General features: G+C 37.9%; 1 protein-coding gene across 1 annotated transcript; it reads right to left on the reverse strand.

Annotated features, from left to right (window-relative positions):
* Positions 1-6466: 6466 nt before the first annotated feature.
* Positions 6467-24628, reverse strand: LOC308678712 (vomeronasal type-2 receptor 26-like; the record flags this gene model as incomplete). The annotated part of the gene is made up of 6 exons (XM_081345949.1): positions 6467-7368; positions 12470-12596; positions 14274-14501; positions 20482-21324; positions 22147-22438; positions 24486-24628. The coding sequence occupies 6 exons, from the start codon at positions 24626-24628 to the stop codon at positions 6467-6469; spliced, it is 2535 nt and encodes an 844-aa protein (XP_081202075.1).
* Between the last annotated feature and the right edge of the window lie 1064 nt (positions 24629-25692).

Consider the following 25692-nt stretch of genomic DNA (forward strand, 5'->3'; position numbering starts at 1 on the left):
AGCCTTGAATCTTTTGGGGGTATGACACAACAAGCTTTGCACATCTGGATTGGGAGAATTTTTGCCATTTTTCCTTGTAAATCCTCTCAAGCTCAGTCCAGTTGGGTGGCAACCATCAGTGGACAGCCATTTTCAGGTTCCTCTAGAGATGTTCAATAGGGTTCAAGTCAGGGCTCTGACTGGGCCATTCTATGACATTCACAGAGCTGTTCCTAAGCCACTCCTGTGTTGTCTTGGCTGTGTGCTTAGGATTGTTTAATGTTGGAAAGTGAACCTTTGGCCCAGTTTGAGGTCCTGAGTGCTGTGGAACAGGTTTCCATTGAGGATATCCCTGTACTTTGCTCCATTCAGCTTTCCCTCAACCCTGACCATTCTCTCAGTCCCTGCTGCTGAAAAAACACCCCACAGCATGATGCTGCCACCACCATGCTTTACTGTTGGGATGATATTAGGCAGGTGATGAACAGTGCCTGGTTTCCTCTAGACATAACATTTAGAATTGAGGCCAAATAGTCCAATCTTGGTTTCATCAGACCAGAGAATCTTGTTCCTCACAGTCTGGGAGTCTTTCAGGTGCTTTTTTGCAAACTCCAAATGAGCTTTCATGTATTTTGCACTGAAGAGAGGCTTCTGTCTAGCCACTCTGCCATAAATCCCAGATCGGTGGAGGGCTGCAATGATGGTTGTCCTTCTGGAATTTAGTCCGATCTCCACACAGGATGTCTGGAACTCAGTCAGAGTGACTATTGGGTCCTTGGTCATTTCTTTTATTAAAGCCCTTCTTCCCCAATTGCTCAGTTTGATTGGGTGACCAATTCTTGGAAGAGTCCTGGTTGTGCCAAATTTGTTCCATTTGAGAATTATGGAGGCCACTGTGTTCTTATGAGCCTTCAGTGCAGCAGAAATTTTATTGTGGCCTTCTCCAGATCTGTATCCTGCAATAATCCTGTTTCTGAGCTCTGCAGGCAGTTCCTTTGACCTCATAGCTTTTAATCTGCTACAGTGTCCATTGTCAGCTGTGAGACCTTCTATAGAACAGTGTGTGCCTTTCCAAATCATGTCTAATCAATTTAATTTACCAAAGGTCAGCTCCAATCAAGGTGTAGAAACATGTCAGCAATGATCAAGAGAAATGGGAGGTACCTGATCTAATTTTCAAGTGTTGTTGCAAAGGGTCTGAATACTTATGCTAATGTGATATTTCAGATTTTTTTTTCTTTTTAATAAATTTATAGACATTTTTAAACTTCTGTTTTCATTTTGTCATTATGGGATACTGAGTGTACATTAATGAGAAAAAATGATTTTCAACAACTGTAGAATCAGGCTGGAACATAACAAAAGTGAAGGGGGTCTGAATACTTTCTGAATGCACTGTTTCTTCCCAGCCATGCTGAATAAGAAAAAGACTGTCTCAGCCATAGTATTTTCTCATGTCTCAGGTCATAGTATTTTCAAGTTATCTTGGCAGCATTGTGGAACTGAGTTGCCATTGCTTTCAGTAATTTTTCTTTGCTTAGCAGTCTTATCAACAGTAGTTCCAGATTCCTATCCTAATAATAAGCAGGTCTGAAAATGCTAGTCCTCATTAGGGTCAGCTAAAGATGGATAGGTGCCTAAATATTAAAAAAGTCAATTTGTTTTATTTTATGTTTAGCTGATTTATTCAAAAGCAGTAAAAAGTATGGATTATAGATTAGTTAAAAATGCTAAAAGGAGTTTTAAACCTCAAAAAATTACAATATGTTCTAATTTAGCATTGCAATAAAAGAAGCAACTTGCATTGGTCTCATCTAGGTCATTTTGGGGGGGGGGTAAAATCAAGGGACAATAATATATTTCTGTGGCTACAATGGTCAAAACCTCCAGGAGTAGTAATGCCTTGCTGGTGTTTTTTTTAGGCAGAATGGAAGAGATGTGGGTTAGATTTCTTTCTCACTCTCTCTTCTTTCTTTCTCACTGTATTTTCAGCTTTGGCACACTGTAAACAGATTCAGAAGTATAATCATTCCATTATTCATTTATTATTCATTTTTTCTGAGATTGTAGGCTACGTTCCCACCCAAGAGGGAGAAGCAGATTTACCCCATGAATTTTGTTTTTTGTTTTTCACACCTGGTAAGATGCTGAAGAAATTCATTATTTTTTTCTAAATAAAATGAAGAGATTTTCAGGTGGCTTAACTGAGACTGTATTATATTATTGTGCGCTCTAATTCTTACTAGTGTAACATCAGTAGAAACCATATAATCTGTGTAATGCCAATAGAACATGCAAAAGACATAGAAATTTATTCAGATCCAGATACCTTTAAACAGATTAATCAGCTGAACCCTAACAAATTACAAATATTCAGTATAAATTTGAAAAGTATATAAGTTTGAACAATAAAAGATACTATGATCTATTGGGGGAAAAAGTGAACTTCAAAATATTAGAACAAAGAAAATAGAAATGCTACTGCTATTTGGCAGAAAGAAGATGTAATCAGAAAGTAGTAGTAATAAGCATATAATATGGGAAGAAGTGGTAAAGAAAAGTGGTAAAGAAGTGATAAAGGAATAGAAAAAGCAAAACTTGGTATCACAAAATATGTTGCAGAAGAAAGTGAATTAAAATTATTTTTAAGTATTAATAACAATCATTTTCAAAAACTCTTTTTCAGGCTCTTTAATGAACTTGATTACTCAGAATAGTCTAGTGTTTGACTTGTAGACATACAGTAACTTCCTATTTCCAGTCACTGCTACCTCCAGATGAAATTTCCTTACATGAGTTCTTCTACCACCTTTGTTTCAGGATTTTCCTCAAAGTTACTTATTTCCAACAGGCAATCAAATTGTGCAGCAATCCCTCCGATTATTATATCCCCTGGTTTGGAATACTCATATGGGAACTGGAAGGGATCACTCATAGAGCAGATGTTATCCTGTGCCTTGAAATGAGTTAGGACCAAGTGGGGCAGTTGCCAAAGGAAAAACTGCAGCAAAAATACTTTTTCCATGGCATGCATTGCTTTGAGACACTGTCCAGTGCAGTCTATTCCTCAACTCTACATATTTTGCCAGTGTTCACTCTACATTACACTGTAAATTTAAAAACTATAATAAAACCATATTTCAATCAACCCACAATATTAATAAAATTGGATTTTTCTTTGGATTTGTCTTTGAATATAGGTAGCTATGCCAAAATACATGTCTTAGATACATTTTCTCCAAAATGCATATTTCTCTTCATTCTTTCCTTTTAAAATTTGCAATACTCTTTCAGTGTAGAACTGCATCATAAAAATCAGAGTGCAAGATTCAAGTAAGCAGCTGATTCTCAATATTCTCGATATATTAGGCTGAAAAAGACAATTTAGATTATTAGTTCATTACAAAATTTTAGATCCAAACAAATTCTGAAGGTCCTTAGACACCCAATATAACAGTACTGGATTCTTCTGATAGAGTGAAATATCAGATTGGGCCCTACCTATCTTCTTGATCTTACCTTTTAGTTTCAAATGCACTACAATATTTTATATAAACTTTCACATGTTGTTACTGAACGAGTTCACTGGCTTGAGAAAATGCACCTGAGTTTGGCAGAGGAAGGCTAAACTATAGCAATCTAACATAATTACAATGTTCAAAGACTTGTTAAATTATAATGTTCAAAGATTTATATTTTACAATTGGCAGCTTTTGGGGGGGGGGAATAAAACTAAACTCAATAGTTTCATGTTTGTTCCTTAAAAGAAATAAAGGAATATTCTGTATTTTATAGTCTTTGATGAGAAAATTGCAACACTCCTCATATAAAGTTAATTTCTTCTTTCTTTTTAATAACTTTATTAAATTTCATGCAAAAATCAAATACCAAATAACAGCAAAGGGGGAAGAAATTTAAAAGGGGAAAGAGTTTAAAAGGAAAAAAGGGAAATAAGGGAGGAAAAGGAATAAACAAAAAAATACACAAATATGATGTCTGACTTTCCTCAGTACAGATACAAACATATAGTCAAGTAATTTATTACACTAAGTTAAACAAAACATAACTAATATTTATTTCGTCAATTAACAGCATATACCATATATCTACAATTTTAAACATATCCATTAATCCAATCATTAGTTCAAAAATACTTATCATTATCAAGTAAGCAATGTAAAATAATATTTAAAAATAAACCCATTCAATTTCAGTGTCTTCATCATTTTTCAAAATCCAGTCCTTCATTAACAACTTTTATATTTGTTTCATCTCTGTACATTATATTACCTAATTTATATAATTATAAAAAATCCATATTTTTCATTCAATTCATCATTAGAAAAAAATTGTAATCTCAATTATACATCCATCTTTACATTCTTAGATAAATCTCATTAAAAGTAAATTTCACGATAAATTTTATTCCTTAAAGCCATCTTTTTAACAATAATCAAAATTAATGTTATACCCCAGTCTTACAAGTTTAATCTTAAATCACTATCAAAAATACCCAAGAAACTTTATACCTTAAGGTAAAACAACCATTATTAATACATAAATCTCTGCTACATTCTAGTTAGTCTTCTAAACTAGTGTGTGTGTGTGTGTGTGTGTGTGTGTGTGTGTGTGGTGTTAAATGAATGCTGGAGTCATTAAGCAAACTCATTGACCACTATGGGTACAGTTTTGCCAAAAAAAACCCCAGAAGTCACTGCCAATTTTCAGCAAACACATCATAAAACGTAGACAAAGAACATAGAATGCTTTAAGTGTGGCCATGTTGCCAAGAGCCCAAGTTCATTCAAGTAACAAGGGAAAGGACCCTATCATTGGAACTTCAAATAGAGATTGTAAATTTTTGGTTTGGTTGTAATTTTGAACAGTTGCTAAACAACTGGTCATAAATTGAGGACTGCTTATACACAATCTTAATAAACATTACTTTCATTTTATTATTATTATTATTATTATTATTATTATTATTATTATTATTATTATTATTATTATTACAAAATATGTTTCAACCAAAGTCATTTACTCAATACAATCAATCCAATTAAAAAATTGAGGGCAATCTTAATATAAATCTCTAGTCAACATATACCCTGAACAAAAAACTATTAAAATTAATATATAACATAAATAAGCATTCTAATTCAGTCTTATATTTTTTCTAACTTATGCTTCTTATTCCTCAGTTTCCTCCAGTACTTCATCCATAATATTCAGGCTCAGGTTAGCCATGGATTCCCTTCTGTTTCATTTATGTTTAATATTGATCAGACAAGTACATTCATGGTACATAACTGAAGACCTTTTTGAATTAGATAGATCTGATGACATGCAGTCTTTCTTTGTTGTACATCTCATAAAATAAAATATTCCTTTCTTTCTCTCAAAATCCAGCTAGAGATTTCTTTCAAAATAGTTATATTTAGGTTTTCAGTTTTAATTGACAGTTTAATTTTAGGTTTTCAGTTTTGATCTTAAATAAAAATGATCATAAGAAAGCTTTTCCTGTACTTACTTTTTCCTTTTGATAGGAAACAGAGTCACTTAAAACACAAGATGTATTTATAAATGCCATTCTTCCTATATTTAATTTCTAATTTACTATTTATTTCTTTGAATACCACATGAATCATATCCAATTTATTATCTAGCATTTATGAAGATTCTCAGTCTTCCAAGTCTTGGTTGTCTCAAAGGTGTTTTTTCAAGAGGCAACTAGACTTTCTTTAGCACTTCAGAGCTGAAGAAGCTTCTTGGATGAAAGTGAAACATCTTCAAAGAAAAACAAATTGCCTCTTAAATTCTTACCCAGTAATTTTTTTTATTTTTTTTTCAAACTTAGCTTCTAGAAATTAAGGCAACTTTTTAGTAAAAAAAATCCATCTCTAAGATGGAATATACCATGATTTATCTTTTTTCCATATTATTAAATAGCATACACAAGTGGCCCTCTAGCACATTCTGTCAATCTGTTTGAAATAGATATGAAAGGTCCATCCAGAACCAAAATATATAATGCTTTATGTACTGAGATGTATACCACTATGATCAAAACTCGACAGGGATCCAGGAAAACTCATAATTTGAATTCCTTTGTAGAACAAATGACTAATTAAAGTTTCTTTATGGTCCAAGTTGTCATCCATTTCAACAATTGTCTCAGGAAAAAACTTTAACCATTACTTCAAAAGTCATTCTTACTGTAATTTCAAATTATACTATTCTTCACAAAACTCATCTAAGGATTATATTATTAGAAATACCTAAAAAGTAGTGGCTTCTATAATGGAATATTTGAATAATTTAATATTCTAGATTATAAATTGAAATTTCTACTTATTTGCAAATTTTATTATTTACATATCTCAACTAAGGATTATGCTATTAGGAAAGCCTCAAAAATTGGAAAAAAGGTAGTGGCTTCTGTAATAATTTCATATTGTTCTCGATTATTACAAATGGAAATTTCTGCTCAAGAGTTTCTCTTTATCAGCTGTTCCTTGATGTTCAGTTCAGGTTTTAGGATAATTATGTAACACTTAGGGAAAAAGATACAGCTTAATAATCCAGCACCAGATGCCAAGATAGAGAAGATCTCCACAGCGACCATATATTCTCCATTAATGCCCTGATATGAAGGAATGAAGGACAGCCAAACACTGCAGAAGACCAGCATGCTGAAAGTGATGAACTTAGCTTCATTGAAACTATCTGGCAACTTCCTGGCTAGGAAAGCCACAGTGAAGCTGACAACAGCCAAAAATCCTAAGTAGCCCAGGACATAATAAAACATACCAAGTGATCCTTCATTGCATTGCACTAGAATTGCTCCAGGAAGGGAATACATATCAAACTCTGGGAAAGGAGGAGCTGTACACAGCCATACAGCACAAATACTAGTCTGAATGAAGGAGCAACCAAATAGGATGAGAGCGGTCAATCTTCTCCCAACCCATTTCCTCATCCTAGATCCTGGCTTGGTGGCCATAAAAGCTACAACTACAGTTATTGTTTTTGCTAATATACAAGAAACAGCCACTGTGAAGATGATACCAAAAGTAATTTGTCGTAAATAGCAAGTCACTCTTTGTGGCTGGCCAATAAATAACAAGGAGCAGAGAAAACAAAGCAATAAGGAGATGAGCAGACAGTAGGTGAGGTTCCTGTTGTTGGCTTTGACAATGGGAGTGTTCTGGTTCTTGATGAAAACTCCTAGTATCAGAATTGTGAGCAGAACAAAAGAGAGAGTCAAAAATGCTAAAGTAATCCCCAAAGGATGCAGAAAAGAGAGAAAATGTAATCTCTTGGTAATACATTGATTTTTCTTCTCATTTGGAAATTGATCTTCTGGGCACTGAAAACAGTTGTCCATGTCTGAAAATAAATATAAGTGGAATATAATGTAATGAACTGAATGGCCTTTTCTGCTAGATTTTACATAGAAACTTTATTTCAAATACAAATAAAAATTGAAAAGAACAGAAATTAACTGTGAAATGGTAGAATATTAAGCCTAGCTGATTCTCTCTTCATTTTGTCTTCATATTACCCTGAAGTCAAGAAGCTAATTCTGTGATCTACTGCTTTAGAAGTATATACATTTAACTGTATAGAACTGAGCTAGTGGGAAACTGATACCTTCTTTACCTCTACCTGTAGAGTGGAGTGACATCAAACAACAACAACAACAACAACAACAACAACAACAACAACAACAACAACAACAACAATAATAATAATAATAATAATAATAATAATAATAATAATAATAATAATAATAATAATATAAACTGAAGGAATCAATATGCCCAACGAAAATAACATTAAGAGTCTTGGGTATCCTTCAATCTGACAACATCAAGCACACTGAAGTCAACAAAAAGATTAGAGGTGAATACATCAAGAAAGTGACGAAGATCTTAAAGTCCAAAGTCAATCAACACCTGGGCAATTCTAGTCATTGGATACACAGCTGGAATAGTGGACTGGACTCAAGCAGAACTAAAATATAAATATAAGCAGTTTTATAATGCAATGAACCGGTTGGCCTTTTCTGCCAGGTTTTACATAGAAACCTTTGACAAGAAACAGAAATTAAGTGTGATGTCGCAGACTATTAAATATAGCTGATTTTGTCTTAATTCCATTTGGGACATTTTACTCTGAAGTCAAGAGTCAATTTCTGTGATCTGCTACTTTGCAAGTAGCAACATTTCTAAGAACGTTGTGTATTTGTTTTATAGAACTGACTTAATTTCACATATATTACTTTGAATGATTGTTCTTCACACCTAACACCTAATAAGCATTTTGTGTTCTAAAGCCACTGTAGATTTTCATTACTATCATTAATGATTTCTAATTACATTTTGTAACAATCTGTCTGTCTATCTGTCTGTCTATATCTATCTATCTATCTATCTATCTATCTATCTATCTATCTATCTATCTATCTATCTATCTATCTATCATCTATTTCATTTATTTATTTATTTATTTATTTATTTATTTATTTTATTTAGATTTATATACCGCCCTTTCCCGAAGGACTCAGGGCGGTTTACAGGGCATTTAAAAAATAGTCGATACAAACGTTAAAACAATGGTTCTCTGCGGAGCTCCGGGAGATGAAGCGTCGGAGACGGGGCCTAGAGAGCGGTTGGAGGTCCAGCCGATCCGAATCCGACCGATTGCGACTAAGAGCCTACATTAGGTCTTATCTCGCTGCGATAAGGGAGGCGAGGTCTAACCACTTCGCCACCCTTATCGCGTCCGCAGATAATCGCCCGGCCACCCTGTTTAGGGTGACTCGCTCCCTCCTAAATCAGGAGGTGAGGGAGGATCCCTTGCAGGGTCGTGCCGAGGAGTTTAACCAACATCTGTCGGACAAAATCGCTCGGATTCGGACCGGTCTGGACTCTGACTGGGCAGAGTCTGACGAGCAGGACGCGGGCGGTCTTGTCGATATCACCTGGGAGGAGTTTGATTCTGTGACTCCGGAGGAAGTGGACAGGATCATGGGGAGGCTGAGCACCACCACATGTTTATTGGACCCGTGCCCTTCCTGGCTGGTCTATGCAGCCCGGGAGAGGACACGCAGCTGGTTCCAGGCAGTTATATCGGCTTCTCTGAGTGAGGGTATCTTCCCCGCCGTCTTGAAGGAGGCGGTGGTGAGGCCTCTCCTCAAGAAGCCTGCCTTGGACCCAGCTGTATTGAACAACTTTCGTCCTGTCTCCAACCTTCGCTTTCTTGCGAAGGTTGTTGAGAGTGTGGTGGCGCATCAGCTCCCTCTGGTCCTGGATGAAGCGGATTATCTAGACCCGTACCAATCGGGTTTCAGGCCCGGGCACAGCACGGAGACGGCATTGGTCGCGCTGGTGAATGATCTCTGGAGGGCTCGGGACAGGGGGCATTCCTCTGTTCTAGTCCTATTAGACCTCTCGGCGGCTTTCGATACCATCGACCATGGTATCTTGCTGCGGTGTCTCAGGGGACTGGGAGTGGGAGGCACAGTTTTACAGTGGTTCTCCTCCTATCTCCAGGGACGTTCGCAGTCGGTGTTGGCAGGGGGGCAGAGGTCGACCTCGAGGTCTCTCATTTGTGGAGTTCCTCAGGGGTCGGTCCTCTCGCCTCTCCTGTTCAACATCTACATGAAACCGCTGGGTGAGATCATTCGTGGCTTTGGAGTTGGGTATCATCAGTACGCTGATGATACCCAACTTTTCTTTTCGACCCCAAACCACCCCAGTGATGCCCTCAACGTGATGTCCCATTGCCTGGAGGCGGTTCGGGTCTGGATGGGGAGGAACAGACTTCAACTCAACCCCGACAAGACTGAGTGGCTTTGCATACCTTCATCCCGGGTCTATTCGGACATTCCACCTCTGGCTATGGGGGGTGAACTATTACCCCCCGTAGATAGGGCTCGCAACTTGGGAGTCCTCCTAGATTCACGGCTCACCTTGGAAGACCATATAGGAGCTGTGACTAGGGGGGCCTTCGCCCAGGTTCGCCTGGTGTGCCAGTTGCGGCCCTATCTTAGCCGGGATGATTTGTGCACGGTCACTCATGCGCTCGTGTCCTCTCGTCTGGACTACTGCAACGCTCTCTACATGGGGCTGCCCTTGAGGACCACCCGGAAGCTCCAACTGGTACAGAATGCAGCCGCGAGAGTTGTGTTGGGAGTCTCCCGATACTCCCACGTTATACCTCTGCTCCGTGAGCTGCATTGGTTGCCAGTTGTCTTCCGGGTGAGATTCAAGGTACTGGTAACGGTGTTTAAAGCCCTTCATGGCATGGGGCCGGAGTACCTTAGGGAACATCTGCTGCCGGCATCAAGCTCCCTGCGCCCTGTGCATTCCCACAGAGAGGGCCTCCTCAGGGTGCCACCGATCAGAGAATGTCGATTGGTGGCCCCCAGGGGGAGATCCTTCTCTGTGGGCGCTCCGGAGCTGTGGAATCAGCTACCGGTAGAGCTCCGGCTGGCGCCCGATCTTCGCTCCTTTCGTCGTGATCTCAAGACGTTTTTGTTTGTACAAGCTGGCCTAGCCTGAGGGGGATCGGTGGGGTTGTTTTATTTTTGGTTTCTTAATTTTATCTTGGGGTTTTTAGAATTGTATTTCTATTGTTTTAACTAGGGCAACTGTTTAATCTCTTTTTAATGTTTGTATTTGGTATTTTATTCTGCCCTGTGAACCGCCCTGAGTCCTCAGGGAGAAGGGCGGTATATAAATGTTATTAAATTAAATTAAATTAAATTAAAATTAAATAGAACCCTGAGAAAATTAAAACCCAGTTAAAATTAAAATTAAAAATATTCTCAGCCTGGGCTAGAGAGCTCGAAGAGCCAGGTCTTCAGGTCCCGGCGGAAAGAACGGAGGGTGGGGGCAGTCCTAAGCTCCGCAGGCAGCTGGTTCCACAGGGCAGGCGCACCCACTGAGAAGGCCCTACCTCTCTTTATCCTCTCTTTCTCACTGTCCCCCTAACCCTAACCCAAAAAGAATATATCTACCTATCAAACCTCCAAGTGACAGTGATGCCTTGTTCTGGGGATATATCAAAATATTTATTTATTTATTTATTTAGTTACATTTATATACCGCCCTATTCCCTGAGGACTCAGGGCGGTTTACAGGAAATTAAAAAATCCACCATACAAAAGTTAAAAAACCAAATTAAAAAATATTAAATTGACCCTGTATACTTAAAACCCCAATTAAAAATTTCTCCTCAGCCTGGGCCTGAGAGCTCAAAGAGCCAGGTCTTCAGGCCCCGGCGGAATGATTGGAGGTCGGGGGCAGTCCTCAGCTCCACCGGCAGCTGGTTCCAGAGGGCAGGCGCTCCCACTGAGAAGGCCCTATCCCTGGGTGTCACCCGCCGGCAATCTCTCACCGGCGGCACCCTGAGCAGACCCTCCCTGTGGGAGCGCACTGGGCGAAGGGCGTTTGATGCCGGCAGCAGGTGTTCCCTCAAATAGCCCGGACCCAGGCCATGTAGGGCTTTATAGGTAATAACCAGCACCTTGAATTTCACCCGGAGGGCAACCGGAAGCCAATGCAGCTCGCGGAGTAGAGGTGTTACATGGGAGTATCGGGAGACCCCCATTACAACTCGCGCAGCCGCATTCTGCACCAGTTGAAGCCTCCGAGTGGTCTTCAAGGGCAGCCCCATGTAGAGAGCGTTACAGTAGTCCAAACGGGAGGTAACAAGCGCATGAGTAACTGTGCGTAGGGCGTCTCGGTCCAGATAGGGACGCAACTGGCGCACCAGGCGAACCTGTGCAAAAGCCCCCCTGGTCACGGCTCCTATGTGATCTTCAAAATTGAGCCGTGAGTCCAGGAGGACGCCCAGATTGCGAGCCCTATCAACGGGGGGTAACACCTCACCCCCCATCATTAGAGGTGGAATAAGTTGGTTAACCCGAGATGCCGATATGCACAGCCACTCAGTCTTGGCGGGATTGAGACGAAGCCTGTTTCTCCCCATCCAGACCTGAACCGCCTCCAGGCACCGGGACATCACGGAGAGGGCATCGCTGGGTTGGTTCGGGGTGGAAAGAAAAAGTTGGGTATCATCAGCGTACTGGTGATACCCCACCCCGAAACCACGAATGATCTCGCCCAGCGGCTTCATATAGATGTTGAACAGGAGAGGCGAGAGGACCGACCCCTGAGGAACTCCACAAATGAGAGACCTCGGGGCGGATCTCTGCCCTCCTGTCAACACCGACTGCGAGCGGCCCTGGAGGTAGGAGGAGAACCACCGTAGAACGGTGCCTCCCACTCCCAATATTTTGGGTTGGGTTTTTTTTGCAGATTCCAGAGAATGAAGACATGCTTTAGATATTGTTAGTGTGAGTTTTTTTAACATTTGAGGGTTTTTTATTGATCTTAGTACCAGTAAATAAATTGTTTTCTTTTTACCAACTGTGTCTATTCAATTTTTAATCCATAATATTGATTATTATGTTTCCTACCTTTCTGGTCTGAAATTTTTCCTTCTGAACAGGGAACACAATCGTAGCAGCAAAATGCTTCTCCTTCTTTCTTTTTTCGTCTGTAACCCGGATGGCATTTTTCATTACACAGAGCAATGGGCAGGATCTATCAACAGGGCAAAGAGATAAATAAGCTTGTCCCCACACTAAATATTATAAGTTATTATTATGGTTTCTCACACAGTCAGCCAGATGTACAGTTTGGATTTAACATTTTCATTCACCTATCAAGTCTTTCTGAATGATCTGGGATAGGCAGATATTGATGATTAATGTGTTAAAGGTATCATCACAGAATGTAAGCTGTTCGAAGTAAAGCTGCCTTTTGCAATTGACGTTGATTTTGTCAATGCTGGTGGTGTTCCAGTTGATTTGGTATTGTACATAAAACATCTGTTACAATTAGTGCTATCTTTGCTTTCTTTTGGCAGAGTTGTTCTATTCCTATTTGCTGGTCTTTGTATTTTTTTATCTTCTCCAGTTCTTTAGACTTTTTTGTCTTTTTTATCAACAATTGTTAATTGTGGGGTGTTTTGTGGCAGGTGCCTGTCTGTTTGAATTCTAAAGTTCCAGAACAATGTAGTTTCTTCATTTTTCTATGACTTTCTTTATTTTATAGCCCCACTAGTTCTCACTTGCAGGCCAATGGTACTTCTTCCAATGCACCATTACTGCTACTTTTTCATGTCATTGCTTGTAGTCAGTCTGTGCAAGCTTGCGGCAAATAACTAGGTGGTCCACTGTTTCTTCATCTTCTTTCTAGAAATGGCTTTTGCTGTCTGTGACTATCTTTTCAATTCTGGCTTTGTATGCATTTGTTATTAAGGCTTGATCTTGTGCAGCCTTTGGTGGTGTGGTGGTTAGAATGCAGTACTGCAGGCTGGATTGCTGGCTGCCAGCAATTTGGCAGTTCAAGACTTACCAGCTCAAGGTTGATTCAGCCTTCCATCCTTCCAAGGTCGGTAAAATGAGGACCCAGATTATTGAGGGCAATAAGCTGGCTCTGTAAACCACTTAGAGAGGGCTGTAAAGCACTATGAAGCAGTATATAAGACTAACTGCTATTGCTATTGCTTTGATTTGTGCTTTTGATTCTTCAATTTTCCTTCAATTGTCAATCTTTGTCAATTTGTTTTGCCTGCTGGATTAGAATATTATCACTTTATAAAGAGCCTTTGGGTATCAACAAGTTGAACACCCAAATGAATCTGATTTGATATTGTATGTAAAAGAAAGTGATACAGTAAAAGAGTACATTCTATAAATTCTAAAACAATATTATGTTGTTGGGATCAAAAATAACCCAAATAAAAATAATGGTGAATATTTTGTAGATGACCAGACTGACCCTGAGGGAAGGGTCAAATGCAGCATCAGTCATGAGTCCCTTCACTTCCACAAGAGATATAAATCCAGCCCACCATGAATTACTTCTACTCTTACCTCCCACTAATTTCCCTTGGCCACTAGTACTTCAGATTCTTGTAGAGATCTTAAATTACAATAAAACTTTATACCCAAATCTTTGTATCTGGATCTCCTGATTTTCGTGGCGTATAACATATTTTTTCCTTATTGCCTCCTCCTTGCTTGTTTATAGTTCACTTAGAGTTAAAGGCTAGTTTTTTTCTAAATAAATAAATAATAGCAGTAGTATGTTAGTATAAGAAAATACTCACTGATTTACTTCTAAGCTCTACTGGTTATAAATCATTTATGAATTACAAAGACAAGGCACTTTCCCATTTAGCATTGCATATTTGAAATTCTGTTTGTACTTCACCTGATTAAATGAACTGTGCCATGTGATGGCCTCCTCATGAATAGTTAATTGATGATCACTTAAAGCTTGTGGATCCAGCCATCCAACTTTCACACGAAGAAGAGATTTGTTTGGGAAAGTGACCCAGTTGATAACATCAAATCCAGCTACTAATTCACCATTTTCATCAAAAGATATGATATCTTCAGCACTATGGTTAAATGACATGGTCTTCAGAAAATGGTGAAGCTAAAATGAAAGAGGAAAAAAACTTTAAAACATTAAATCTTCTATTTTGGATTATGTTATTAATATAGTCTACAAAAAAGAAGCAATACATGTCCTGAAACCTTTATTTTAATAAATAGTTGCTTTCACTATTGTTAAATTATCTTAATATGTGAAATAAAAATGATTAAAAATTAATAATACAAAAAGCTATATTATATTTTGAAACTCAAATCCTTTGGCCACCTAATGAGAAGGAAGGACTCACTAGAGAAGAGCCTAATGCTGGGAAAGGTTGAGGGCAAGAGAAGAAGGGGACGATAGAGAATGAGGTGGCTGGATGGAGTCACTGAAGCAGTAGGTGTGAGCCTTAATGGACTCCAGATGGTAGAGGACAGGAAGGCCTGGAGGAACGTTGACCATGGGGTAGTCATGGGTCAGACATGACTTTGCAACTAACAACAAATATTATATTAATACACACAGCCTCTTGTTGCGGGTGAAGAAGGAGAGTGCAAAAGTTGGGTTGAAACTTAACATTAAGAAAACCAAGATCATGGCAACTGGCCCTCTCAATTCCTGGCAAATAGATGGGGAAGAAATGGAGGTAGTGACAGATTTTGTTTTCCTGGGCTCCAAGATCACTGCAGATGGGGACTGTAGCCAAGAAATTAAAAGACGCTTGCTCCTGGGGAGGAAAGCCATGGCAAATCTAGACAGCACACTAAAAAGCAGAGACATCACCCTGTCAACAAAAGTGCGTATAGTCAAGGCTATGGTCTTCCCAGTTGCAATGTATGGCAGTGAAAGTTGGACCATAAGAAAGGCTGAGCGCCAAAGAATTGAGGCCTTTGAACTATGGTGCTGGAGAAGACTCCTGCGAGTCCCTTGGACTGCAAGGCGATCAAACCGGTCAGTCCTAGAGGAGATCAATCCTGACTGCTCTTTAGAAGGCCAGATCCTGAAGCTAAAACTCAAGTACTTTGGCCACCTAATGAGAAGGAAGGACTCACTGGAGAAGAGCCTAATGCTGGGAAAGATCGAGGGCAATAGAAGAAGGGGACGACAGAGAATGAGGTGGCTGGATGGAGTCACTGAAGCAGTGGGCGTGAGCTTGAATGGACTCCAGAAGATGGTGGAGGACAGGAAGGCCTGGAGGAATGTTGTCCATAGGGTCGCGATGGGTCGGACACGACTTCGCAGCTAACAACAACAACACATCAGTCTAATCTGATTAAGTTCATGTTGTAGGTACATAGAAGGATTTGGGAAGTTGATGAAAAGCCTCAGAGTTTAATAATACCCTCATTTTCATATCCCCAATAATTGGTCATTGGCATCCACAAAAATAGGCCAAGGGCTACAAATCAAGCATGATACAAGTATAAAGGCATTAGTATGGCTACTTATGTATTTCTTTATAATTGCTAGTTAGAAATCCAACAATCCATACTTTTGTTATAACCACCAGCCATCTGAGATTTTGAATTAAAATGCAATTATTATCTCTAATATATTCCACTTAATATTATTGTTAAATTAGTTTTCAAGTGTTTTTGGACCTTGGTCTTTGAAAAATATAAGGGAAAGAATACAATCCCACTTCATTCCAGAATAGTGCATGAAGAACAGATTAAATTAAATTTCAATCTCAAATGAGAACTCAGGTTTACCATTTTGAGACGGTTCATTGGATATTTATCAATTTTCCAAATAATCTTGAAACACATTATATTACCTCTGTCCATATGAAGCCTGGTTATGTTTAAAATGAAATCTACTGAATATCTTCAATTTTGATCTTTTACATTACTAAAAAAAAGTGGCAGTCAAGTCATTTCGTATAGAAGTATAGGAAAACTGAATATGAGAACATCCCTGGGACCAGTTCTCTGGTTTCCATGTGTTATTAAACTAAGCATAGAACTATGGTTTGAACAACTGAAATCAGATAAAGATATGTATAGAAATGAAATTCATTTATTCCCATTTTCTGTTGCATTTATTTTCCCAATCCTTTTTTGTTTTCCCTGGAATAAATCATGCACTGTAACCCCTGTGTAAAAGTAAAGCCAAACTTCTCTTCCAAATCAATATAAATTAGACTTACAGCTTTTTGCACTGATATTGCATATTTTTCTCATAACTTTACTTGTTTTCTTAAATGTAGGAGCAGGAAGGATTCAAAATTTGCTCAGGGCACAACTGACCCATGACAACAGTGACAGTCACTCCACAGTGACAACAGCCTTGGTGGAGCAGTGGGCTAATGCCTCCTTAAGTAACACCAGCTGCCTGCAATTAGTGCAGGTTTGCATCCCACCAGGCTCAAGGTTGACTCAGCCTTCCATCCTTCTGAGGTAGGTAAAATGAGGACCCAGATTGTTGGGGGCAATAAACTGACTTTGTAAAAATGCCACTTGGGGCGAAAGCCCTAATAAGCAGGTATATACATAGAATGAAGGCTATTGCTAAGCACATTGTGCTTTAGATTGTAAGCCGCCCTGAGTCTTCAGAGAAGGGCGGGATATAAATGGGATTAAAAAAAATGTTTGAAACATGTTTTTGTACAACCTTCTTTCAGAAGCTCAAAAAGAGATATGCTACAGTAAGTCCCATGTTGACTTCTGTCATCAATTCATATAAATAGAAAACAAAGGAAAGGAATACTTTATCTTTCATCAGGAGACAAAGATTTAATGTCCCTTGTCCAAAGTCTCTGAGAGCATACAAAACATATATGTTAGCTAGATGTTTAGATGAATTTAGGCATTTTGTCTTTCTCTTAAGTCTTTCCCAAGAACCTGGGAAAGGCAGATGTTGTTTTTCATACTGTCAAAGGTACTGTCTCAGGATGTAAGCTACCTTTTAAAATTGAGGGTCATTTTATCAGTGTTGATAAGTGTTCAAGAGGTGTTTCAAAATGTTTTGAGATTGCACCACTGTGCCTATTACTATTGATACTATGTTTTCTTTCTTTTGCCAGTCATAATACTTTTATTTACAGTATTTGTATTTTGTAGGTTTCTCTAATTCTTTCTCTTCTATTTTGCTGTTTCCAGATATTGCAGAATGTACTATTTGGATTTTTGCCTTTCTTATTAACAGTTAAGTATCAGGTGATATGAAGCTAGTGCTTATCTGTTTAAATTCTTGATTTCCTATTATTTAGTGTGTTTTATAGTACCACCATTTCTTGCTTGCAGGCAAATTGCATTACATACAAATATTCCAGTGGACCATTGTTGCTACTTTGTTATATGTTTTTAGTCAGCTTATGTGATGTTCATTATTATGGCTGTTTACAAAGTCAGTCAGGTGTTTAGAGAGAGTTTGGCATTTTTATTCATCTACTGTATTGTGTTTTTCCCAAGGCCTAGATATAGGCAGATAGTATTAAATATCTCGCCACAGCATGTAGGTTGTTCCAAGTAAAGTGCCTTTTTAATTGACTTATGGTTCTTGATCTTGTTCTTGTTATTATTATTATTATTATTATTAGTAGTAGTAGTAGTAGTAGTAGTAGTAGTAGTAGTAGTTGTAGTAGTAGTAGTAGTAGTAAGCCCATCACAGTAGTAATGGGGGATTTTAACTACCCTGACATCAACTGGGAGACAAACTCTGCACCAAGTGGAAGATCAAACAGATTCCTGACAAACCTAGCAGACAACTTTGTCACCCAAAAAGTAGAGAGGAGAACTAGGGGATTAGCCATTTTGGATTTAATTCTCACTAACAGAGATGAAATGATAGAAGGAGTTGAAGCCACAGGAACCTTGGGAGGAAGTGATCATGCAATATTGGAATTCAACATTATGGAAGCACAAGCAATAGAATACAGTCAAACTAGACTCTTGGACTTTAAGAGAGCTAATTTCAAAAAATTCAGAGAGCTTGGTAAGGATTCCATGGATGAGAATCCTCAAGGGGAAAACAACTGAAGAAGCCTGGGAAATTTTGAAAAGTGAGATAATAAAAGCCCATTCTAGCACAATACCAACAAAGAGGAAGAATAACAGCTCTCAAAAAAAAACAACCCAGCATGGCTGCATATAGAACTCTAATAAATTGAAAGATAGAAAGGACATATCAGCAAATAGCCTGAGCCTGCAAAGATGAAGTGAGGAAGACTAAGGCCATAAAAACAGATTAGAATCACAGGTTAAGATAGGTAAGAAAATATTAAGTGAGCACCTGTCTAGCCTAGACAAGTTCAAATCACCAGGACCAGATGGATTACAACCCAAGGTTCTCAAAGAACTGGCAGATGCGATCTCAGAACCACTGAACTATATTTTTCAAAGATCCTGCAGCACTGGGGAACTACCAGAGGACTGGAAAAGAGCTGATGTAGTCCCATCTTCAAAAAAAGGGGAAAAATGGATTCAGGAAATTACAGACCTATCAGCCTGACCTCAATACCTGGGAAGATTCTGGAAAAGATAATCAAACAAGGAATCAGCGAGCACCTAGAGGCAAACAAAGTCATTACTAAAAGCCAACATGGGTTTGTCAAAAACAGATCATGCCAAACAAATCTTATTATATTCTTTGACCAAGTGACAAAATTAGTGGACCAGAGGAATGCTGTAGATATAATTTACTTGGACTTCAGTAAGACATTTGATAAAGTAGATCACAAACTACTACTTGATAAGATAGAAAAATGTGGGTTAGACAGCATCACCACTAGATGGATTCGTAGCTGGCTGACCGGCCAAACTCAGCGTACTCTTCAACATGTTCATCAATGATTTGGACGAGGGGATAGATGGGGAACTCATTAAATTTGCAGATGACACCAAGCTGGCAGGAATAGCCAACACTCAGGAAGACAGGTTTAAGATACAGGTGGATCTGGACAGACTTGAACACTAGGCGCTATCTAACAAAATGAAATTCAGTGGTGAAAAAAGTAAGGTTCTACATTTAGGCAAGAAAAACCAAATGCACAGGTATAGTATAGGGAGTACCTTGCTCAATAGTAGTAACTGTGAGAGGGATCTCGGAATCCTAGTGGACAATCACTTAAATATGAGCCAGCAGTGTGCTGCAGCTGCCAAAAAAGCCAATACAATGCTAGGCTGCATTAACAGAGGAATAGAATCAAGATCACATGAAGTATTAATACCACTTTGCAATGCCTTGGAAAGGCCACACTTGGAATACTGCATCCAGTTTTGGTCACCATGATGTAAAAAAGATGTTGAGAATCTGGAAAGAGTACAGAGAAGAGCAACAAAGATGATTAGGGGAGGAACAGCTACTGGAATTGGGTATGTCTAGTTTAATGAAGAGAAGGACGAGGGGGGACATGATAGCAGTGTTCTAATATCTCAGGGGCTGCCACAAAGAAGAGGGAGTCAAGCTATTTTCCAAACCACCTGAGGGCAGGACAAGAAGCAACAGACAGAAACTAATCAAGGAGAGAAGCAACCTAGAACTAAGGAGAAACTTCCTGACAGTTAGAACAATTAACCAGTGGAACAAACTGCCTCCAGGAGCGGTGAATGCTCCAACACTGGAAGTTTTTAAGAAAAGACTGGACAGACATTTGTTTGAAATGGTATAGGGTTTCCTGCCTGAGCAGGGGGTTGGGCTAGATGACCTTCAAGGTCCCTTCCAACTTTATTATTATTGTTGTTGTTGATGATGATACTATTTAATATTAAATAGTATTTAATATTTTTAATATTAAAGATTGCACATGCTTATACTAAGTTCTATGAGGGATAGACAGACAGACAGACAGACAGATAGATAGATGATAAATTACAATAAGAGAAAAAGAAATATTGGATTAGTCCAATAAACTAGAATATAGTTTCATTGCTTCTATGTGGCCTGTGATGCCTGGGAAAGAAAGCTATTTCATCACAGACAAGAAACAAAGTTTGAAAACAGAATATTGTAAAGAAATATAGACTTTTTGATAAACAATACCTATTGCTTTCAGAAGAAATATATATTAGATAAACAATTGCATTTTGAAAAGCATTACCTGCCAATGTAATAGATCTGTGGGATCTAACCTATGAGTGGAAGATAAGAACATCTTATGCAAAGCATGTGCTATGGCATGGACTGCATTGTAGATGCTGTAGCTTTGACTGGTCATAGTTATTTCAAAGAGAGTTCCAGGAAGATTTTCCAAGTTCTCCTTTCCAGTGCAAGAATTATTGCTCTCTTCTCCTTCATTAGAATTAGGAAATAGGCAGTTGAATGCTTGTTCCCAAAAGATCCTGATAAACCCATCTGGTTTTGACCAGGTTGGTTGTAGAGAACGCAAAAATTCTGTAAATCCCAGCACTTCTTTTGAGTGACTTGCCAAAGACAAGGCACCATGAAAAAAATGTATATCAAAATCTCGGTGAAGTGTCTCTGATGAGAAATCCCATTGGGCTGTCATAAGCCACACCTTGCCTATGGTTAGTTGTTTTGGACTTTCTAAGCTTCCATAAATGTATACTAGCCATTTCAAGCATGAAATAGCTTGAGAATCTGCATTTATAATATAGACTTTGACGCTGGCTTTGGCTAATGAAGCAGCCATAGCAACAAGGGGTTCAAATGACTCAAAATTCTCTAAAACACCAGAAAGGGTTACTGTTCTTTCAATGATTGCTGGACAGATTGCATTCTGGGAAAGCATGGGTAACATTGTCTGCACAAATTTTTCTCCTTTATCATCATCTGGTGAAACAATTCCAATCCATTTCCATTGGAAAAAAAGGAGTAGCTGAATAAGTCCCACGTATTGATTTCTTTCACTAGGGATCATCCGGTAGAAAAAAGGGAGTTGTGCTTTAACATTCATCACTGGAGCAAACACACAGCAAGCAATCTAAGCAAAAGCCAAAGAAACAAAAAGTTATTAAAAGAAAGAAAGACAGGTAGAATTATAATAAATAGCCATAAATTATAAGATAAAACAATATAATCTTTATTGCCATTTTTTACTGCGGGCACAACGGCACACATAAAAAATGAAATTTAGTTGTCCGCTCTCAAAGTGAAACACATACATGACACACACCTAAAATTTACTATATACAACATATGTATAGACCCACACCCCTACATATACATAACAATAAAATATTAAATATTAATATTTATCATTATTATCACAATTATTTCCTGTGAGGTAAACACATATCTGAAGAAAATTGCCCTTTTTTGAACTAAAGGATTGATTTTAACATTCCGAAGCATAACTTTTCTCTATAAAGGGCATAGGTTTAGTTCTCAAAAACTGTCCTGATAAAAGATTTTGAGGCAAGAACTAATACTTTTTGGAAAACCACCATCTCCCTCTTTTTCCAGAAAAGAGTAGAAAAGAAGAAAAGAATGGGAATCTTTTCCAAAATCCATATGAGGATGCAATTCTATTAAAACAGCTCGAGATTACATAATGCATTTCAAGGTTTAAGAATTCTTCAAAGCTAAATTGTTGTTAAAAACTTTAGAAATTAAATGGGTGAGAAATAAATTTGGCTGATCATATCTGCATCTAATACTTTTTGGTGAAATGTGAAGCTAGAAAGGAGATTTCTTGACCATAACCAGAATACCTTTATTCAGTTCACACAGAAATTTGTTTTCAGTTTGTATTAACTGGACAAGCAGCATTGCACTGTAAACTTCATGGCTGACCTGCACATACCTGTGGGAACTTATAAATGCTTAAAACAGTAGCCATATGAAGAGAGACTTTGGCATCAAGTCCTCCAATGACAGCTATCAAATTATTTTGCTTCTTGCAGTTGTAATTTGGAATAGTCTTCCTCTGGGCAGACAGAAGTTTCAGTGTGTTCTGATAAGACATCTTTGCATTATGGTAGCTGTCATATATGTGGAACCCTATGCTGATATTTGGTAATATTTTGAGATTCTCATTGATCTGCTTCACAGCAAATATTAACGAAAGAACATGCTGGTAATTCTTTAATATTGCCCTAAGAGAAAATTTATACAACATCTGAAATAACTACCACATTATTTTGAATGCATATTACTGCATCTAAAAAGAAAGTTAAACATTTGAAAAGTCACAAATAAATAGGCTTATATAGATATGAATTTTCATAAACATACTTTAAGTACTGTTTGACAAATAACATAACTTTTGTTTTTGTGACTCAGTTTTAAGTTATATATACTTCCATGCCATGTTCAATAAAAAAAAGCCTCTCTAAAGTTAAGCTTGACTTACAGTGTTTTCAAGGACACAAATGTAGCTTTCTTGGAAATAATCTTCCATTGCCACCAGTGATTTTTCTCTACTTACAGTGTAATCAACTATCCAATCTGGGAGTCCTATCAATTCCTAATAATAAGCAAGCCTGAAAATGCTTAGTCATTAGTATCAGTTAATGGATAGGTGCCATTAATATTGACTGTAAAATCAAAAGTTAAGCCTTAATTTATTTGACATATAGATGTTTTATTCAATAGCAATGAAAAGTATGGATTATAGATTGTTTGAAAGTGCAAAGAAAAGCTTTAAAATCCAACCAATAATAGCGCTTTGGGTATTGCAACCTCAAAAGCAACCTAATAACCTAACCTAACCAAATAAAATCAAGGGCAAAAATATATTTATATTGCTCCAGTAATCAAAACTTTCAAAAGAAGTAATGCCTTGTTGGGTTTTTCTATGCATAATGGAAGAGATGTACATAAGATGTCTCTCCTCTCCTCTCCTCTCCTCTCCTCTTCTTTTTCTCCCTCATCTCTCTCTCCTCTCTTTTTCACTGTCTGCTCCCAGCTATGGCACACTGAAAACATATTCAAAAGTAGGATGTATCCAATATTCATTTTTTTCTGAGATTATAGGCTGGTTTCCAACCCAAAGTGAAAAGAAGATGTACCTTGTGAATTTTGTTCCCCCCTTCCCAAAAACCGAAGGTGAAGTAATTAATTGATTCTTCCTTATTAAAATGAATGAGTTTAAAATGGATTAGTGAGGCTGTATTGTATTACTCTGCACTGTAACTGATATCTGTGGAATATCAGTGGAAAGCATGTGATCTATGTCAGGACTTTTCAACCAGTGGTACAGGTACCACCTGTGGTACATTGGCACCTGGCAGGTGGTACACAACCATCCTAGAAAAGTGGTAGCGGGGGAGGGAAATGAGCTGAACCAGTGGCAGCACTGCACAAGCCTGAGCGAGAGATGGCTGGAGCTGCAGGGCTGTCAGGGCTCAGCGGAAGCGTCAGGATCAGCGCTTCTTCGCTGGTATCAGGGCTCAGCGGAAGCACCAGGATCGGCTGTGGCTTGGGGGACACTTTTTTCAGTGCCATTGTAACTTTGAACAGTCACTAAGTGAACTGTTGTAAGTCAAGGACTACCTGTACTTCATCACTTTTTTCCTTTTGTTTTTTTTTGGTTATCAAGTTTTTGACACCTTGCTAGGTGACTGGTGGTACTCAGATGTTGCCATATCCTAAAAGTGGTACAATGGGTGAAAAAGTTGAAAAGCCCTGATCTATGTAATGCCAATAGAACATGTAAAAATGTAGATATTTTTACAGACATTTATACAGTCACAGGTACCTTTAAACAGATCAACAGATTTGCTTGACCCTAACAAATTATAAAAATTCAATATAAATTGAAATATGTATACATTTGAACAATAATATATAACACTATGATCCTTTTAAAAAAGGAAAATGATTTAAAAGAGCTCAAAAATGAACATAGAAATGCTACTTTTCTTTGGGAGGAAGAAGATGAAATCTGAAAGAAATAATAACAACTACTACATTGGAGGAAATGGTAGGATAAGAACTATAAGAACTATCAAGGGACAGAAAAAGAAAAACTTGACACGATATAGAAATAGAATGTAGAAACAGTGAATTAAAATTTATTTCTCTAAGTCTAATAATATCAAGCATTTCAAAAACTTTTTTCAAGCTTTTTTTTTAAACTACATCACGTTTAGAATACTTCCTATTTCCAGTCACTGCTACCTCCAGATGAAATTTCCTTACATGAGTTCTTCTACCACCTTTGTTTCAGGATGTTCCTCAAAGTTGCTTATTTCCAACAGGCAATCAAATTGTGCAGCAATCCCTCCTATTATTATATCCCCTGGTTTGGAATACTCATATGGGAACTGGAAGGGATCACTCATAGAGCAGATGTTATCCTGTGCCTTGAAATGAGTTAGGACCAAGTGGGGCAGTTGCCAAAGGAAAAGCTGCAGCAAAAATAGCCTTTCCATGGCATGCATTGCTTTGAGACACTATCCAGTGCAGTCTATTCTTCAACTCTACATATTTTGCCAGTGTCCACTCTATATTATACTGTAAATTTACAAAGGATAACAAAATAATATTTCAATCAACCCACAATTTAAAAAAATTGGATTCTTTTGAATATATGCAGTTACTCTTAAATACATGTTAGATACATTTCATCAAAATGCATATTTTCTCTTCATTCCTTTAAAATTTGCAATACATTTTGAGTGTAGAACTGCAGCATATAAATCAGAATGTATGATCCAAATAAATAGCTTATTCTCAATATATTAGGCTGAGAAAGACAACTTAAATTAGTTCATTACAATTTTTTTGATCCAAACAAATTCTGAAGAACCTTATCATCAGATGTAACAGTCCTGGATTCTCCTGATAAAATGAAACATCAGACTGATTGGACCCTGCTTATCTTTGGAGCTTATTTTTTAGTTTCAAATGCATCTCAATATTTTATATAAACTTTCATATGTTATTAGTGAAGGAGCTCACTGGCTGGAGAAAATGCATTTGGATTTGGTAGAGGAAGGATAAAATGTAATAATCTAACTTAATTACAATGTTCAAAGACTTGTCCATAGGGAATGGTATAATGTTTACATTTTACTGTGGGCAACTTTAGGGGAGACAACAAAAGAAAACTTGATAATTTTGACACCAAGCTTCCAGGAATAACCAAACCTCCAGAGGATAGGGTTAAGATACAGAAGGATCTGGACAGACTTGAACACTGGGAGCTATCTAACAAAATGAAATTCAATGGTGAAAAAAGTAAGGTTCCACATTTAGGCAAGAAAAACCAAATGCACAGGTATAGTATAGGGGGTACTGTTATGTACTGGGCTTTTTGTGGGAATACCACGTGGGTTGCTGGAGCAGCTAACGGCTCTCTAGCAACCCAGACTACAACTCTCCTGTGCTGCAATTGGCTAGCTCC

The sequence above is a fragment of the Vipera berus genome, assembly GCF_964194415.1.
Source record: "Vipera berus genome assembly, chromosome: Z".
NCBI classification, from domain to species: Eukaryota; Metazoa; Chordata; class Lepidosauria; order Squamata; family Viperidae; genus Vipera; species Vipera berus.